Here is a 19,192-nt window from a genome sequence, read left to right on the forward strand (position 1 = left end):
AAGCACGGAGCAGCATCTGGGCCGTGCCCAGGAGCATCCCTGCATCCCGCACCCTCCATCAGCTCGAGTGCGGGGACGGGTACCCTGTTCCCTGCGCGCCAAATCTCTCAGGAGTCTCAAAAGCTGATGGAAACTAGCCCCGCTTCTCCGTCCCCGAGCAGAGCCCAGGTGCTGGCGGTGGCACCTCAATCTGTTGTCACTTGGGAGCAACCCCCCTCCCCGAGGGGCCGAGGGGAGCGGAGGCACAGCCAGGAGCGGGTGGCAGAAGCGCCCGTGCCCTGCAGCTGGAGCGGGGCCAGCAGGCAGCGGCACAGCCCATGGTTAATGGGCATCGCCCGTTATTCTTTTATTTAATCTGGCAATAAATTCACGTCGTCCGTATGCCTGGACCCGTCTGGGGTCTTCCTTATTGCTGCTTGGCCACCTGGAATAGCCGGCGTGGCACAATCATTAACGCGCTAACGATTTGCGTAAGTACTTCTGGAAGAACATTGCCCGCCTGGCTCGGATGCTTCATTTATTTTTCGCGTAGAATTTATCAGAAGAGAAATTTACAGCAATAAAAGGTGGGGAAAAAAGACAAGGCAAAACTAAATGTAGCTGCTAAATGAGGCTCCCAACATGCTGAGATGGGTTGATCTGCACCCCAGTGCCATGCTCGCTGCCTGGGGTGGCCCCAGGGGCTTAGGGCTGTCTTCCCTGGGGGAAACTGAGGCACAGGGGGTGCTGGAGGCAGGCCAGGCTCTAAGCTTCGCTCTGCAGCGTCCCAGCCTGTTGTCTGGCATTGAATAACTCGCAGCAGGGGCTCATGGGGCCGGGGGTCACCCTGCACCCTGCTGCACACAGTGCTGGGGGGCTGTGCGTTGGGGTGTGATAGGGCCCTGGGCGCTTGCTGTCCCCCGAGGGCATGCAGTTGCCTCGATGCATGCAGACCCTGCTGGTGCATGCAGTGCACCCTGGCCCTCCGGATGCACGCTCTCTCTCCAGGCACGTGCTGTCCCCAAAATGCATGCTGTCCCTCCAGACACGTGCAGTGCCTTCAGGCAACTCCTGTCCCTCCAGACACGTGCTGTCCCTTGAGACGCATGCCACCTCTCCGGGCACGTGCTGTTCCTCCAGACACATGCTGTCCTTTCAGACACCTACTGTCCCTCAAGAACACATGCTGTCCCTTAAGACACACACTGTCCCCCAGGTGTGTGGTGTCTGTCCTTCCAGATACATGTTGTCCCCAGACAAAAGTACCTCCAGATGCTCGCTGTCCCCTGGATGCTCGCTGTCCCCTGGATGCACACTGACCCTCTGGATGCACACTGGCACCCTGGATGCACACTGACCCCCTGGATGCACACTGGCACCCTGGATGCACACTGGCACCCTGGATGCTCGCTGTCCCCTGGATGCACGCTGACCCCCTGGATGCACACTGACCCCCTGGATGCTCGCTGTCCCCTGGATGCACACTGACCCTCTGGATGCACGCTGGCACCCTGGATGCACACTGACCCCCTGGATGCACACTGGCACCCTGGATGCACACTGGCACCCTGGATGCACACTGACCCCCTGGATGCACACTGGCACCCTGGATGCACACTGACCCCCTGGATGCACACTGACCCCCTGGATGCACACTGGCACCCTGGATGCACACTGGCACCCTGGATGCACACTGACCCCCTGGATGCACGCTGGCACCCTGGATGCACACTGACCCCCTGGATGCACACTGGCACCCTGGATGCACACTGACCCCCTGGATGCACACTGGCACCCTGGATGCTCGCTGTCCCCTGGATGCACGCTGACCCCCTGGATGCACACTGACCCCCTGGATGCTCGCTGTCCCCCGGATGCACGCTGACCCCCTGGATGCTCGCTGACCCCCTGGATGCTCGCTGTCCCCTGGATGCACACTGACACCCTGGATGCTCGCTGTCCCCTGGATGCACGCTGTCCCCTGGATGCACACTGACCCCCTGGATGCACGCTGACACCCTGGATGCTCGCTGTCCCCTGGATGCACGCTGACACCCTGGATGCTCGCTGACCCCCTGGATGCTCGCTGTCCCCTGGATGCTCGCTGTCCCCTGGATGCACGCTGTCCCCTGGATGCACACTGACCCCCTGGATGCTCGCTGTCCCCTGGATGCACACTGACCCCCTGGATGCTCGCTGACCCCCTGGATGCACGCTGTCCCCTGGATGCACACTGACCCCCTGGATGCTCGCTGTCCCCTGGATGCACGCTGTCCCCTGGATGCACACTGACCCCCTGGATGCTCGCTGTCCCCTGGATGCACACTGACCCCCTGGATGCTCACTGACCCCCTGGATGCACACTGACCCCCTGGATGCTCGCTGACCCCTGGATGCTCGCTGTCCCCTGGATGCACGCTGTCCCCTGGATGCACACTGACCCCCTGGATGCTCGCTGTCCCCTGGATGCACACTGACCCCCTGGATGCTCGCTGACCCCCTGGATGCACACTGACCCCCTGGATGCTCGCTGTCCCCTGGATGCTCGCTGTCCCCTGGATGCACACTGACCCCCTGGATGCTCGCTGTCCCCTGGATGCACACTGACCCCCTGGATGCTCGCTGACCCCCTGGATGCACACTGACCCCCTGGATGCTCGCTGTCCCCTGGATGCTCGCTGTCCCCTGGATGCACACTGACCCCCTGGATGCTCGCTGACCCCCTGGATGCACACTGACCCCCTGGATGCTCGCTGACCCCTGGATGCTCGCTGTCCCCTGGATGCTCGCTGACCCCCTGGATGCACGCTGACACCCTGGATGCTCGCTGTCCCCTGGATGCACGCTGACCCCCTGGATGCACACTGACCCCCTGGATGCACGCTGACCCCCTGGATGCTCGCTGACCCCCTGGATGCTCGCTGTCCCCCGGATGCTCGCTGTCCCCTGGATGCACGCTGACCCCCTGGATGCACACTGACCCCCTGGATGCACGCTGACCCCCTGGATGCTCGCTGACCCCCTGGATGCTCGCTGTCCCCCGGATGCTCGCTGTCCCCTGGATGCACGCTGTCCCCTGGATGCACACTGACCCCCTGGATGCACGCTGACCCCCCGGATGCTCGCTGTCCCCTGGATGCACGCTGTCCCCTGGATGCACACTGACCCCCTGGATGCACGCTGACACCCTGGATGCTCGCTGTCCCCTGGATGCACACTGACCCCCTGGATGCACGCTGACCCCCTGGATGCACACTGACCCCCTGGATGCTCGCTGTCCCCTGGATGCACACTGACCCCCTGGATGCACACTGACCCCCTGGATGCTCGCTGTCCCCTGGATGCTCGCTGTCCCCTGGATGCACACTGACCCCCTGGATGCACACTGACCCCCTGGATGCTCGCTGACCCCCTGGATGCTCGCTGTCCCCTGGATGCACACTGACCCCTGGATGCACACTGACACCCTGGATGCACGCTGACCCCCTGGATGCACACTGACCCCCTGGATGCACGCTGACCCCCTGGATGCACGCTGACACCCTGGATGCTCGCTGTCCCCTGGATGCACGCTGACCCCTGGATGCTCGCTGTCCCCTGGATGCTCGCTGTCCCCTGGATGCACGCTGACCCCTGGATGCTCGCTGTCCCCTGGATGCTCGCTGTCCCCTGGATGCACGCTGACCCCTGGATGCTCGCTGTCCCCTGGATGCTCGCTGTCCCCTGGATGCACGCTGACCCCTGGATGCTCGCTGTCCCCTGGATGCACACTGACCCTCTGGATGCACGCTGACACCCTGGATGCTCGCTGTCCCCTGGATGCTCGCTGTCCCCTGGATGCACACTGACCCCCTGGATGCACGCTGACCCCCTGGATGCACACTGACCCCCTGGATGCACGCTGACCCCCTGGATGCTCGCTGACCCCCTGGATGCTCGCTGTCCCCTGGATGCTCGCTGACCCCCTGGATGCACACTGACCCCCTGGATGCTCGCTGACCCCCGGATGCTCGCTGACCCCCTGGATCCACACTGTCCCCGTGGATGTCACCTGTCCCTCCGAGCATGCAGCAGGTGCATGCTCTGACCCCACGCGTGCAGGACGCTCCCAGGAGACAGGCTCTGTGTGTGTGACAGCAGGGCTGAGCCACCCAGGGTGCAAAATCCCCTTCCAAGCTGAGCTGGCGATGCCTGTGGCCACCACAGCCGGGGCTTGCTCATGCCCAGGGACTGGCTGAGCTGGCTCCATGCGGGGGAAGCAGGTGAGGAGCAGAATGAAGCTGCTGTCGGCCGGAGAGGGACGGCAACGGAGCAAACAGCCATTTAAACCCTGACCAGCCGGCCCTGCGGGGGCCCAGCCGCCTTCTTGGGAAGGGAAATCAGCTGCCGGGGAGCAGAGAGGGCTCTGCCATCACGCTCATCCTAATTAGCCCTGGCTCCCCGGCCGCGGCTCTGGGATGCGGGGGCTGCCAGCAGCCCCCCACCGCGCTCTGAGCTGTCTCCATAGAGACCCTCCAAGGGCTCCATCACTTATTTGTCACCGGCATCGCTCGCTCAGCCGGGCTCCTTCGTTATCCAGCTCAAAACCCGGCGATAGCAATGACAGCAGCAACAGCAGCAGCAAAACCTTCCCCGCCTGCGCCCGGGACGTGCTGCCACCGGGTCCCGGCAGCTGGCATCTCCCAGGGACTGTCCCTGCCAAGGGGACGGGTGCCAGGACACCTATGTCCCCGCTCGGCCCCGGGTTTGTGCCCTGCCTGGGCTCCTGTGGTCGCACCCCCTGGCCTGGGTGTGGGGTGCCCGTGGGGCTCGCAAGCGTGCCCGGGGGTGATGGGTGCCGTCAGCTCCTGGGGTGGCAGCGATGGCAGGAGCGGCCCCAGGGATGGCTGGGATGGGGATGGGGGGCTCCGTCATCCCAGCACGTGGCGCAGGGTAAACCGGCTGCCCCCGGTCCTGCTGGAAAGGGAAGGGGTGACCCCGGCCAGCGCAGAGCCCGTGCCCCGGTGCAGGCAGATAGGGGGGCTCAGGGTGGGGTTGGGCTGCCACGGGGCTGCACAGGGTGCAAGCACCGAGCTGCATGGGGTGCAAACACTGGGGTGCAGCTGTGGGGCTGCATGGGCTGGAAACACTGGGGTGCAGTGGGTGCAAGAGTGGGGCTGCATGGGGTGCAAACACTGGGGTGCAGAGGGTACAAGAGTGGGGCTGCACAGGGTGCAAATGCAGGGCTTCGTGGGGTGCAGAGGGTGCAAATGTGGGGCTGCAAGCGTGGGGCTTCATGAGGTACAACCACTGGGCTTGACAGGGTAAAAATGTCAAGCGGGGGAGCAAATATGGGGGTGCAAGGGGGCAAATACTGGGCTGTTGCCCCCAGAGCTGCTGCTCCTCCCTCGCCGTCTCGGGGAACCACAGCAGCCCCCTGGGAAGTGGCCGGCTGATGTGGGGGGGGGGGGGGGGGGGCTGTGGGGCAGGGGCTGTGGTGCTCCCGCTGCCCGTGGCGTGTTTGGCGTGCCTGCACTGGCTGTGGGGTTGGCCTTGGCGATGGGAGGGCAGCGGGGAAGGCGGGGAGCATGCGTGCCCTCACACCCGCACACATGCACATACAGCCGATGTACGCAAATACAAGCCCCAACACATGTGCAACCCCATGCATGCACCCCCCACCCATCAGCATACACATGCCCCCCAAATGCACACAGGCAAACACTCCCCCCCGTGCATATACGCACCCCACGCTTGCACAAACACACCCACACGTGCATGTCTCTCATGCATGTGCGCTCTGCCTGCATGCACCCCCATCCTTGCAGTGTACCCTCATGCATCCCATGTGCATGAATCCCCGTGCATGCACCTCCCATGCATACACACCCCCTTGCATGCACCCACCCCATGCATGCACCCACCCCATGCATGCACCCACCTCCCTTGCATGCATGCACCCCATGCGCACACACCCCCTTGCATGCCGCACCCCCATGCGCACACACCCCCTTGCATGCATGCACACCCCCCCCATGCATTCACACCCCCCCTTGCACACGTGCACGCGTGCACACAGGGAACACGCACGCCCGTTCACACGCACGCAGGGTTCCGAGGGGGCGCCCCAGCAGGCGCAGGAGCAGCCCCTGCCCTGCCAGCCCCAGCGCCCCCAGACCCCCCCAGACCCCCCCACCCCCCAGCAGCGATGCCCCGCCGCAGGTCTGGGTCCCCCTGCGCACGCACAGCTCTCCCCGCGGGCAGGGGGTCCCCGCTCCCGCCCAGCAGCAGGGGGGTCTTTAACGGGAGAGGAAGGAGCCGGCGGCTTCTCCCCGCTGCTCCGAAGCGCTCTGGCTGCGGCAGCCGCCGCTATCGACCGGCTGAGCCCACGGAGCCCGGCGGCGCTCCGAGCATCGCCCCGCGGGGAGGGATGCTGCAGCACCCCCCGCCCCGCTCCGGCCGGGCAACGCAACCCCCCGCCGGCGCGGCCGCGTTTTGGCTTCGTCCGGCCAGGGCCGTGGGGTTGGGTAGGATTTATCGGTGGCGAAACCATCGCCGCCTTCCTCTGTGAGCAGCAAATGAGATATCGATCTGCAGCCGCGCCCAGCGCCGGGTTGCATCCCCGCCGAGCGAGCGGCGGGGGCGGGGGGGGGTTAGCTGCCGAGAGGGAGAGCAGATGGATTTATTTCCACCTGATTTTAGAGCTGGCAGAGTCCCCCAGATCCGCAGCTCCGGAGAAATAACACCTCAGTTTCTCTGCGGATACAGCAGCTCGATTGAGGGCCGCGTCCCCAGAGCTCTGCTGGAGCCCGCTGAGCCCAGGGCGCCTCTGCGGCGGGGTCCCGGCAGCCTCAGTTTCCCCACTCGCCGGTCCCCTGCCGGGCACCCCCCCGACACGGGACGTGGGGTGCAGCGAGGCATTTTCAGTGCAGTTTCGCTGCAGCCACCCGGCATCCCACAGCCACGGTGTCCCCAAGGCCGGCCAGGCCGCGCGTCCCCTCCCTCCTGCGGGTCAGGGGCGCTGCAGGGCTGCCGGGGGGGCGGGGGGGGAGTCCTCGCCCCGGCCGTGCTTCCCCAAGCCAGGATCGGGCCCTGCAACCCATCCCACCCTCGTGGCTTAATGAAGCTTCACTGATGCGACATGATTTACCACATCGGTGGCACAGCTGGTAACCGCCGGGCCGTGCTCCCCACCTGCCCCGGCTCCCCGTGCAAGGCGGCCCCCGGCATCCCAGTGCTCCCAGTATCCCCGAAGGCACCGCGGCGGCCCCCAGCATCCCAGTGCTCCCAGTATCCCCCATGGCACCGCGGCGGCACCCAGCATCCCAGTGCTCCTAGTATCCCCCATGGCACCGCGGCGGCACCCAGCATCCCAGTGCTCCCAGTATCCCCCATGGCACCGCGGTGGCCCCCGGCATCCCAGTGCTCCCAGTATACCCATGGCACCGCGGCGGCACCCAGCATCCCAGTGCTCCCAGTATCCCCCATGGCACCGCGGCGGCACCCAGCATCCCAGTGCTCCCAGTATCCCCGAAGGCACCGCGGCGGCCCCCAGCATCCAAGTGCTCCCAGTATCCCCCATGGCACCGCGGCGGCACCCAGCATCCCAGTGCTCCCAGTATACCCATGGCACCGCGGCGGCACCCAGCATCCCAGTGCTCCCAGTATCCCCGAAGGCACCGCGGCGGCCCCCAGCATCCAAGTGCTCCCAGTATCCCCCATGGCACCGCGGCGGCACCCAGCATCCCAGTGCTCCCAGTATCCCCCATGGCACCGCGGCGGCACCCAGCATCCCAGTGCTCCCAGTATCCCCCATGGCACCGCGGCGGCCCCCGGCATCCCAGTGCTCCCAGTATCCCCCATGGCACCGCGGCGGCCCCCGGCATCCCAGTGCTCCCAGTATCCCCCATGGCACCGCGGCGGCCCCCAGCATCCCAGTGCTCCCAGTATACCCAAAGATGCCACTCTGGGAACACGTTTCGGCCGCTTCCCCTCCTACATACAACCTGCAAAGGGGTCTGGCTGTAGGGAAAAACCTGCCGCTGGTCTTTTTGGGGCTACGTGGGCTTTGAAGGCTCAGCCCTGCTTCTTGAAACCCACCCCCCCCCCCAAATCCCCCGGCTTTGGTGCTTTGCTGCCGTTTGCTGCCAGCACCTCCTGCTCCCCGAGGGAAAAGCCGAGTTGTGGGTCTTAAAAACACCGAAGGGGGTTTCTCCCGGCGTTTCTTGTGTGAAATAAGGGTTAATATTTCCTAGGCTGCATGAACCTTGCTCCCTCCTGCCATTAAACTCCCTCCAGCTGAAGCGGGGCTGGGGGGCCTGGCAGGCTGCCGCCCCGAGTCCCCGGGGAGAGGCACGATGGGCACCGCCCGTCCATCCACCCCGGCGTGGAAACGGAGGAAGCACAGCTGGGAAACGCGCTCCTTGGCCTCTCCCCAGCAGCTCCCGGCCCCGTGCAGGGGTCGGGGGGGGGGGCCCGGTGCTGCCTGTCCCCCACCCGCCCGACTGCGACGCTCCCCGGGGGGCTGCGTGAGCCGCGGAGCCGGAGCAGGCGGGATTAGGGATTACAGCGGGTCGTTAACAAACCGGCCGGGGAACCGAGCTCTGTTGCGTGCTGGCTGAGGAGCAAGCGCCTGCATGCAACGGCAGCGCGGCCCCCCCGTGTCCCCGCACCCCCGTGTCCCCGCACCCCCGTGTCACTGCACCCCTGCGTCCCCGCACCCCCGTGTCACTGCACCCCCGTGTCCCCGCACCCCCATGTCACTGCACCCCCGTGCCACCGCACCCCCGTGCCACCGCACCCCCGTGCCACTGCACCCCCGTGTCACTGCACCCCCGTGTCCCCGTACCCCCGTGTCCCCGCACCCTGTGTCATTGCACCCGTGTCCCCGCGTCCCCGCACCCCCGTGCCACCGCACCCCCGTGTCCCCGGGCTCCCGTGGGCGAGCCCTCGGACAGGCTGGGCAGAGCCAGCAGGGTGATGATGATGATGCTCGGGTCCCTGCAGCGGGGTGTCCCCAGAGCTGGGGACCCCAGCGCTTGATTTTGGGGACCCGCGGTGGCCCGCTCCACTCCCCACGGTGAGACCCTGTCCCATGGGAGCTGATGTGGGGTGCAAGGCTTGAGCACCCAGCCCTGGGGTTTGAAGGTGGGTGCTGGCTGGCTCTGCCCTCGCCCCCCGCCACCCTTCCCCCCCCCCCCCGCTGTGGGGTGCCGAGCCGTGGCCCCACCCTGCCGTGGGGTGCCGAGCCGTGGCCCGGCGGCTCCGGGGTGCCCTGCTGCTGCTGCTGCTGCTGCCTCGCCAAGGGCTGCGGCTGACGAAGCTCCCCGCCCCCCCCCGCTGCCATCTCTAATTAGAGCCCAGCTGGAGGGTGACTCATCAGGGTGACACCACCACCCACGGGCGCCCCATCCCTGCCCCTCGCCCACCCCGATCCCCCCGGGGGGACTCGAGCTCTAGGAGCCGCTTGGGGACGGGGTGGGGGTGGCGGGGTCCCTCCCCACGCGGCGCAGGGGTGCTCCCCACCGGCACCCCAAAGCCCGGGGGCAGCTGAGGGCTGGGGACCCCCCGGGGCGGGACCCCTCCGCACGGGTGGGGCTGCCCCGGGTGATCCCCCCCCCGGGGTGGCCCTTGGCCACTAGATGGCCCTGCGGCTCCGCTGGCCACCGTGACACCCACCCCCCCCCACCCCCCCCCCTCCGCGCTGGCCCCGGCACCGCCCGCGGGCTGCGGGGTGCAGGGAGTGGGGTGTGGGGTGCAGGGAACGCGTGTGGGTTTAGGGTGTGGGGTGCAGGGAGTGGGGTGTAGCATGGAAGGAGCAGGGTGCAGGAAGCAAGGTGTGGGGTGCAGGGAGTGGGGTGTGGGGTGCAGGGAGTGGGTGTGGGCTGCAGGGAGCGAGTGTGGGGTGCAGGGAAGGGGTGTGGGTTTAGGGTGTGGGGTGCAGGATGGTGGGGTGCAGCATGCAAGGAGCAGGGTGCACGGAGTGCGGTGCAGGGAGAGGGATGTGGGGTGCAGGGTGCAGGGTACAGGCTGCAGAGTGTGGGGTGCAGGATGGTGGGGTGCAGCATGCGAGGTGCGGGGTGCAGGTGGGAGAGTGCAGCATGCAGAGCATGGGGTGCAGCATATGAGGTGCATGGCTCAGTACGCAGGGAGCTGTGGGGTGCAGGGTGCAGGATGTGGGGTGCGGGGTGCAGGATGTGGGGCGCAGCGCGCAAGGTGCAGGTTGCATCACGCAGGGCGTGGGGTGCAGGTTGGATGCAGGTTGGCACATGCAGGGAGCAGGGTGCCGGTGTGGGGTGCACGGAGCAGGCTGCAGGTACTCTCCACCCTTCAGTGACGTTTCTGCCCCCCCCAGCAGCCGGGCTTTTGTGGGTTCGGTGTTCCCCTGAGGGTTGTGAGACAATGTGAGAGGGGTTGAGACCCTACGAGCCACTAGCGCATCCCCAGAGCACCCTGGCCTGGGGAGGGCGTCCCTCCCTGCTGACGGGAGGCAAAACCAGGGACCTGCGCTTTTCCTCCGGTCAAAGCTCCCCCTGTGCGCGGGGCAACACCTGCAGCCACCAGGGGCTGCATGTGTGTATTCTCTGATGTCTGATAGCGTGGCTGTGCATGTGGCATTAGCACATAGGAGGGTCTCTGGGGTGTTTTGCAGTGCCTGCGGCGCAGAGGTCCTGGAGACACCCCCCTGTGGCGGGGCTGAGTGTTGGGGCCCTGCGAGCCAGGATGCACTGCCAAAACCTGTCAGGCCGAGGGCAGCGCCGGGCGCAGGCAGCTGCAGTCCTGGGGTGCGGGGCCAGGCACCCTGCGAAGGGCCCTGCACCTGCCGGCTTCCCCCCGCCACCGTGCAGCCCCTCTGCTAAGCCTGGCTGAAGAATTGGCTTAAGATAAGGCTGGCGAGAGCCAAGCAGCCCCTGGGAGAGGATAAGAGCATGAGCAGCACTTAAGCAACTGTTCCTGGTGGCTTAGGCCGGTTTAGCTCCAATTTAGCCGATCTGGGTATGGAGGAAGAGCAAGGAGGCCTTCCTCCCCCAGCCCAAACCTTCCTCCTTTGCCCGGAGGAGATGGCGGCGGGATGCCAGCCCTGGCGGGCCCTGCCTTTGTGGTCACTGGCCTAATGTTTTCTTGGCTTGCAGGTTTCTCTCCTGCCCCTTTTACGGCCCGTTTCTTTGTGTTTTCACTCGGTGGCACTGCCCACACCCCTCTCGCAGCATGGCGGGGGGCTGCACCCCTCCACAGGGACCCCTCGCCGTGCTGGGCGAAGCCCTTCTAGTCTTGCTCCGTCATTGCCAAAGCACCCCCCCTCTTCTTTGGGGTAGGGTCCCCGAGCTGAGCCTGCAGGGAGGGTGAGGATGAGGATGGCGGGTGGCAAAGCACCCCTCTCCTCTGTAGGTGCTGCAGCAAGGTGGCCCCCGGGGTCCCCGTACAGCTCAGGCTGGGCACCCCCAAAATCCGGGTGCTTGTCCCTGGAGAGGGTGGGAGACTCGGGGGGGAGGGGTGTTACTTCCCACCCAAGGTGATGGGAGGGTGTCCAGGAGGCTGGGGGTAAAGCCCCTGCATCCCTATGGGGGTCCCCAAGTGGGGTCTTCTCCAGTGTGTAAGATGGGGGTGCTCTTCCAGTGTCGGGGTGGGGGGAACACCCCTGATATCCCCCAGGAATGGGGGAGGGGGGGTCTCAGTACCAGGCCCTCCAGCAGTCATCCCCCAACCCCCAGAGCCAGTCCCTGGCATCCCTGCCCAAAAACGGGGTGAGACTTTCAGCACCCGATGGGGGGATGGAGGGGGAACCCCCACCCCAAGCCTGGGGCACAGCTTTTAAGGGGAGTGTCGCTTTAGCTGGGGGCTGCAGGGGGTGGGGGAGGAATTGGGGGGCGACCCCTGCTCAGGAAGGGGGGAGGCACCTCCCAACCTGAACCCTCTGCCCCAAACCCAACAGAGTGGTAGGATTCCTGCCCCACAACGGGGAACGAAGCTCCAACCCCCACCCTATACCGGGACCCCCACCCCACACCAGAGAGTGATGCCCCGACCCCCACCCCACACCAGGACCCCCCCACCAGGAGCGACCCTCCGACTCCCACCCCACACCGAGGACCTCCACCTTGATCCCCTCCCCAAACAGGGGAGCGACATCCCAGCCCCCACCCCACACCAGGACGCCCACCCCGGCCCCCACCCCACACTGGGGACTGATTCTCCAGCCCCCTCCCCGTACTGGGACACCCACACCGGCCCCCACCCCACACCGGGGAGCTACTCCCCAGCCCCCTCCCCAAACCAAGACCCCCAGCCCGGCCCTGTCACACACCGGGGACCCCCACCCTGGTCCCCTCCCCACCCCGGAGACCCCCACCCCGGCCCCTTAGGACCCCCTCCCCACCCCGAGGACCCCCACGGCGGGGTTCCCCCCGGCCCCTCGGGACCCCCCCCCGGGCCCTCCGCCCCCAGGGCCCCGCGGAGCCGGCGCGCAGCAGGTGCGGGGCGGAGCGGGGCGGGGAGCGGAGCGGAGCGGCGGCCCCAGCCCGGGGGCGGGGAGCGCGGCCGGGCCGAGCCGAGCCGAGGCAAGGCGGGATGGTGCCGGGGCTGCAGCACCTCCTCACCGCCCTCCTTCACTTTTTCAGACGGGGCCAGCAGGTTTTCTTGAAGGTGGAGGACGCCGTGCCCGGCTCCGAGGCGCTACAGGTAGGGACGGTGGGACCCCCACGGGGTGTCCCTTCGGGTCCCCCCACACTCCCCACCCACCGGGGACACCCCCCCGACCGCCTCCCCTCCCACCCGAGACCCCCAACCCACCCGGGACCCCCGTCCCAACCGCGTCCCCTCCCACCCGAGACCCCCTACTCACCTCACCTCCCACCCGAGAGCCGGGGAAGCGGCGACCATGGCAGCCTTGCTGAGCCCACTCCCCACCCGCTGCCGGGGGTCCACGGGTTTATTTTTTTGGCGGGTGGGGGGCTCCGGGTCAGCCGTGCTCGGCGCTGCACGGAGTGGGGGTGCGGTGGGATGGGGGGGGCGGGGCGGGACCCCCCCACCCCACGCCGGCGCTTTCCCGAGCCCGCTCACACCCCCCCCCAAACCTCAGCGGAGGGCTGCGAGACCCCCCGGGAGCTTCCCGGTGGGGAAACTGAGGCACGGAGCTGTGGGAGCGGCCCGGGCGGGGTCGGGGGGGTGTGTGTCCCGGCTGCAGGGTGAGACCCCCGTGGGCTCGGTGGATCCAAGAGTGGGGGGTCTGGAGGCGGGGGGGGGCGGGTCCCACCGGGGTGTGGAGCGCCTTGCGGGGGGCGGGGAGGGGGCAGCTGTGTCTGTGTGTCCCTCCCCGGGGCTTGGGGACACGCTGGGCTCCGTGTCGTCGTGTCCCGTCCCCCCCCGCAGCCACGCAGGAAGGAGGCGGTGGGTGGGGGGCGGGAGGGGGGTGCGGATCCCGCCGGGCCGGAGGAAATGGGCTGGACCGGGCGGTCCCGGTGCGGGTCCCGCAGCGCCCACCCGCAGCCGCGCCATGGGCACCCCCCAGGACACTGTAAGCGACCCCGTTTTGGGGGGCGGGGGGGGGGGGGGCTCCACCCGGCCCCGGGAAAGTGGGGACCCCGGGGTGTCGGTGGTCTCGGGGCCGGGGGTGGAGGGGGCCGGGGGTCCCACGCATGCCAGAGTCCCTTGTGCGCTGAGGGTTTGGGGGTGCGATGCGTTTGGGAGCGCCCGGGAATGCGGGTCCCATGTGTGTCGGGGGGTATCGGGGTGCTGGAGTCGGGGTCCCCCGCTCCTCCGTGTCCTTCTGCCCGGCTCCGCTCGCTGTGGGAGCCCCGAGAGCTCGGCCGCAGGCAGGGCGCATGTCCCACCATCCACGGGGACCCAGTCCTCGAGGTGGGGGGGTGGTGCTGTGAAGGGGGGACCCCCCTCGCACCCCCCAGCAGCACCCCATCCTGAGTCCTCCCCTCCCTCCTTGCATATTTCGGGTGGGGGGGGGACACGCTGCACCCCAATCCGTGGATGGAAAAACATTTGGTCCTTTGTGCTCCTGCGCCTTCAAACGTGTCCGAATTTGGGGAAGGGGCGGCTCGGAGGGATTCAGCCCAGGCCGGAGGGCTCCCACCCCGCCTCGCTGTCTGTCTGTCCACCGGGCCGCATCCCTGACCCAAGTGCCGGGCAGCGCTGATGGTTTGGGGTGTGAGAGCTGCGGTCCCCCCCTTCGCGGGCCCGGGGCCGGCCCGGAGCTGCGGTGGGCTCGGGCCGGGCAGGGCTCCGGGGGGCTCCGGGTTCAAGGCTGGAGCGAGGCAGCGACCCAGGGCTTTGCGCTGGGAAATAAAGGGAAGGAAACGCTCTCCGGGAAACAGCCGAAAGCTGCTGACGGTGGGAAAGGAGCTGGCCCGCGCCCGAGGGCGGCCGGTGCTCGCCGAGCCCCCCAGGAGGGGCAGGATGAAGCTTGGGGACATTGGAGCTGTCACCCAGCACGGGACGTGTGACTGGCCGGGGCGAGCAGCCCCTCTCTGCGGTGTTGGGGTCCCTGTGACCCCTCTTGGTTCCAGACCCCCCCAGCACCCAACTAGCTCTGACCTAGGAGGGGGCTTACAGGTGGGTGGGCACCGAGACCTGGCTGAAGCTCCCCGCCCCCCACAAAAGGGGACCCAGAGAGGTCGGGGGGACCTGGAGGGGAGCCACAACCCCTGGTCCCGGGGGAGCAAACGCCACCCAAATGCGGGGCGGGGGGCTGGTTTTAACCTGGACCACCAGCCTGGGCTGGGGGCTGCTGGGGCGGCACTGAGGAGGAGGAGGAAGAAGGGGGGATGCGCGATGGGGCAGAGCTGCCCCCCGGCGTATGAGGCTGCAGCAGCACGGGGCAAAGGGACATGACCAGGGACATACAAGGGCTCGGTGGTGGGGGCCCAATGCTGTCGGGCTGCCCCACTCCAGCACACGCCAGCCCGGGGCGGGGGGCAAGGAACGGCTCATCCCCCCCCCGCCAAATGCTCCAGGACCCCAGTCCTTGGCAGTGCCCTGGGTGCTGGCTGCGCTTGGGACGCCCCTCCCCGAGCCTAGGTGGGGTCTTTAGGGGTGCCTATAGGGCTTGGGGCTTCTTGCCCTCCCCGCCAGCCCCCCCAACCACCCCGCTGTGGGGTGAGGCTGAAGATGTCTGTGCCTCTTCTCCCTCCCAGCCGCCGGCCACAATGCAATTACCCGCTGACTGGCCCATGAATCAAACCCTAATTGATACGCGTTCGCAGCCTGGCTAAGCAGGAAGGAGCTGGGGGGGGCCCACGCTGTGCCCAGGGGCTGGGGGGGCGGCCACGCTTGGGCGCTGCCTCCCCCATCCCCACCCACCCCCCCAGCTCCCCATCCTACCCCGGGGGATACCAGGGCTCGGGGTACCGATGCCGGCGACGCGGGGCTGCTCCTGCCTCAGTTTCCCCACGCGTGGGGCCGGCGGGCTCGCGGGGGGGGGACACACACCCGTCGAGGGCGGCGTGGGGACATGCGTGTGCGGGCGTTTGTCCCGGTGCTGCCGGCGTTTCCTCTGGCGGACACAAACACATCAGCAGGGCAATAAAGGGGAGGAAAGGGCCGCGGTGCACAATACGGCACGGGCGCTTCTTTCCATGACGCAAGGCAGGGCCGGCTTCCTCCCCCACCCCGCCGAGCCGCAGGGCTGGGGGGCACAGCGGGACCCCCACACTGGGGTGGGTGGGGGCACCCTGCTGGTCCCCAGCTTGGGGGTCCCCACCGGAATAAGCTCTTTCTGCACGGCTGCTCCAAGGATCGACTGCTGGCGGGTGCAGGATCAGCCCACGCTGGGTTGCATGTGCCCCCGGTGACGCTTTTTTTTGGGGGGGCTGCGGGGTTCGGGCCGTGGGTCCCGGCCTTCTCACGCCCTACGGTGTCACAGCAGGCTTGTGGCACGGGGAGAACAGGCGGGGGGGCAGAAACGGCCCAGCCATGGTGCCACAGCCCTGCAGCGGTTGGGGGGCTGCAGGGCATGGTCAGAGCCCAGCTGGGGTGGGGGTGTTGCTGCTGCACCCCATGGATGGAGGAGCTGGGCTGGGGGTGCTCCTGGTGCACCCGTGGATAGAGAAGCTGGGCTGTGGGTGCTCCTGGTGCACCCTGGGGATGGAGGAGCTGAGCAGAGGGTGCTCCTGCTGCACCCCGGGCACCGGGAGATGGGGAGGTGGGGCGGTGGCAGCTGGTGCTGGGCAGGATTTGACCTTTGGCGTTTGCTGGAGGGGAGGAATTTCTCACGCTGGGGCCGGCAGCGTGGCATCGTCCTCCCAGCCACGATGGGCACCGCGACCCAGCTCGGCTGTTTGGCGCCGAGCTGAGACATTTTGCGGGGAGGTGACGGCAGAGATCCCCTGCCTGCGGCCGGGCAGCTGAGCTGGCTGCCTGCCAGGCCAGTTCGGGGGTGCCTCAGGCACCCGGGGGGCTCGCTGCAGGGACAATGGCATCCCTGGCAGCCCAGGGAGGAGAGAGGGGTGAACTCAGCGGGGTCTTCTCGTCCATCCCATACTGATGTGGTGGTTGGGGTGTTACTGGGGAGGGTGTTACTGGGCAGGCTGCGTCTCACCTGAGCCTCCCTGAGCATCCGCATCCCTAAAATGGGCTCCGGGGTCGAGGAGCCAAACCAGCTCTGGGCCGAACCTCTCAGAGGTGGGTCCGTGGACCTGGGGACAGGGCTGGGATCTGGAGCCCCGTGGGCATGGAGGAAAGGATGCTGGGGACCTGCCCTGAGGAGGCCGCGCGGGGAGGGGGATGCTGGGGGGATGCAGAGGGGAGCAGATGGGGAGCAGGCCTGGTTCCGGAGACTCCCTGTTCTTGGCGCAGGAGAGGGTATCGCTGCTCCCAGCCCGGCTCCGTCGGGATGCTGCCAAACCCAGGAGCAAATCCTCCCCGGCAGCTGTGTGTCAGACAGAGCGGGGATTTTCTCTCTGCTTTTTGGCTCGGGCAGGCGCATCCCTCTGCCACCCGTGTGCTGGGCAGGCTGGTGCCCGCGGCTCTGGCGGGTGCATGGTGCCTGGCACCTTTGGGTGCCCTGGGCATGGCTTTGGGACGGGCCCATACATGAAGGGGTTGGAGACTGGCCCTCCAGCTGGGTGCTGATCCATTTAATGGGTGGCTTCGGGCTTCCCTTGGCTGTGCCTCAGTTTCCCCATGTGAGTAGTGAGACCCCTGTGATTCCCAGGCCCCTCCCCAGAGGCTCAGAGCAGGATCCCGTAACCAAACCCCTTGATATATGGAAAATAAGAGAGGTCCCCACGCATGCAGAGCAAACTCCCCGAGGGAGGCAGCTGTGCCAGCCCCTGGCTGCCACGCTGCCCCAGATTGAATTCCTCCTCATTTGCAGATGGCCGGGAATTTAATTTTCCCAGATCCCATCAGAGGCTGATAAATGAGCTCCCTAATCACCGCGCAGATCCCATTAGCGCTGGGAGGGGATGCGGGAACGTCACATCTCCCCTTCCCACCCCACTGCTCAAAGTCCTCCCACCATGGGACCCCTCTGTCCCCGTCCCCCCCAAGCCCCAAATCCTTTGGGGAGGAGGTTTTGCCACGATGCTCCGGAGCAGAGCCAGGCCAGGGGAGCCTCAGCACAGCCAATCCGCCAGAAAACATATAAGAAAATCCTTAAAACCCAGCCGGGAGGTGCTTGGTGGGGACAGGAAAGGGACAGCATGCTAGGGAAAGCCTTCCAGGGGTGCCATGTCCCGGGGGGGTGCGTGGTGCTAGCCCCCCTCTGGCACTGCCAGCGGTCCTGCGGCAGCGATGCTCAGCCCCACGCCCAGCTCTGCTGCCGGGCAGCAGCGAATTTTGGAGGCCGCCTGTGGCGAAATTGAGAGGCAGAGAGGGAGGGAACGTTTGGATTTTTGGGAGGCTGGGCGGGCGCAGAGCCCCCGCGTTGATGTGCCCGTGAGTGCAACCAGCCACCCTCCGCAGCTGGGTGCCAGGGCGGGCGCGGTGGCCGCTGCAAACCTCCGCGAACCCTCGGGATGAAGGCGGTCAGGTACCAGGGATGCTCCTAAGGATGGAGCGGTTTCCTCGCGGCTGCCTCGGGAGGATGGAGAGGGCTCCGGGGCTGCAGCTGCGGTGCCTGTGGGATGAGGGGAGGGTTTTAGGGAGCGGCATGGCTTTGCCCTCGCCCTGCCCGATGGCTGCCGAGCCCCGGTACGGGGCTGGCGTCGTCTGCCGGGATGCGGCTGGCGCTCTGAGCTCGTTCAGGACCATTTTCTGAGCTCTGGGTTTGCAGGATGGAACCCCCCAGCCCATCCATGGGATCATCCCCCTTCCCCGGGTCCGGGCACCCCTGTGTACCCCACAGCCAGGCCTGTTCCCACCCCGTCCCCGCCTGTCCCCATCCTCTGGCGTGTGATTTATTGGCACTGCAGCCTTGCAGGGCCGGCAGCTCCGTGCCAGGAACAGAAGGGCAGCGGGGTCAAGTCCCTTCCCGAGGACGCCGGGGTGCCACTGCAGCACCGCTGCACCCCCAAAACGGGCTGGGGCAGGAGGCGGTGGGCTGACAGGGCTCCGTATCCCACTCCCCACACCAGGACATGGGTCAGGGACAAGTGACATGGGGCTAAGTGGGGTCCGTGTCCCCCTCCTGCCATGGGTTAGGGGCAGGAGGTGGGCTGGGCAGGGTGCAGGCAGCAGTGCAGGCAGCACCCACCCTGCCCTGCCTGTAGGGTGCAGCGGGGGTCCCCAGGGGGCCACGGGGAAGGAAGCTGGGGGTCCCTGGGGTGCAGTGGTCCCCGCGGGCGGGCAGGCCTGGCTGACCAGCCATTTTATCTGCTCCTCGCAATTGGTTTCCCACCGAAATAACAACTTCCTTCCCTTCCCTGCGGGAGAGACCCTCGGCCCTTTCCAGCTCGGCTCTTTATCAGCAACTAATTAGAGGCAAATCGTTTGGCCAGCCCGGCCGGGGACTGCTGTGCCAAGAAGGCCGCGATGTTCTTGGGGACGGGAAATCCTTGAGGAGGACGGCCGCGGTCCAGCTGTTTGTCCTGCCCGACAAAGGGACATCAACAGGAAGCGACCTTGACTCCGGCCCCGTTCTGTCAACCCTGGGGGGCGAGGCCGGGATGCGGGGGGATGATCTGGGGAGCACCCCCGAAGGTCTCGGGGGATGGCGGAGGCTGGAAAATTGTAAAATTAAAAAAAAAACCCAAAAAAACCCCAAAACCCTGCTCAGAGGTTGTGGCGTCCCCAGGGAGCGTCAGTTCACGTGGTCCCAGGCTGTGCAAATGCCCTGTGCAAACGG

The 19,192-nt window shown here is 67.1% G+C and overlaps 1 protein-coding gene across 2 annotated transcripts in view; it reads left to right on the forward strand.

The window, feature by feature from the left end:
* PDE2A (phosphodiesterase 2A) overlaps positions 1–19,192 on the forward strand; it is a 63,992-nt gene that overhangs the window by 19,222 nt on the left and 25,578 nt on the right. The window contains exon 2 of one of the 2 annotated variants that reach the window (XM_075104421.1): positions 12,576–12,636. In XM_075104421.1, coding sequence (XP_074960522.1) covers positions 12,576–12,636 — 61 coding nt within the window. Of the gene's footprint in view, positions 1–12,575; positions 12,637–13,284; positions 13,472–19,192 lie in introns of those variants that run through there. The other variant, XM_075104485.1, reaches the window with a different exon arrangement.

This window comes from Phalacrocorax aristotelis, chromosome 1 (assembly GCF_949628215.1).
Source record: "Phalacrocorax aristotelis chromosome 1, bGulAri2.1, whole genome shotgun sequence".
Lineage (NCBI taxonomy): Eukaryota > Metazoa > Chordata > Aves > Suliformes > Phalacrocoracidae > Phalacrocorax > Phalacrocorax aristotelis.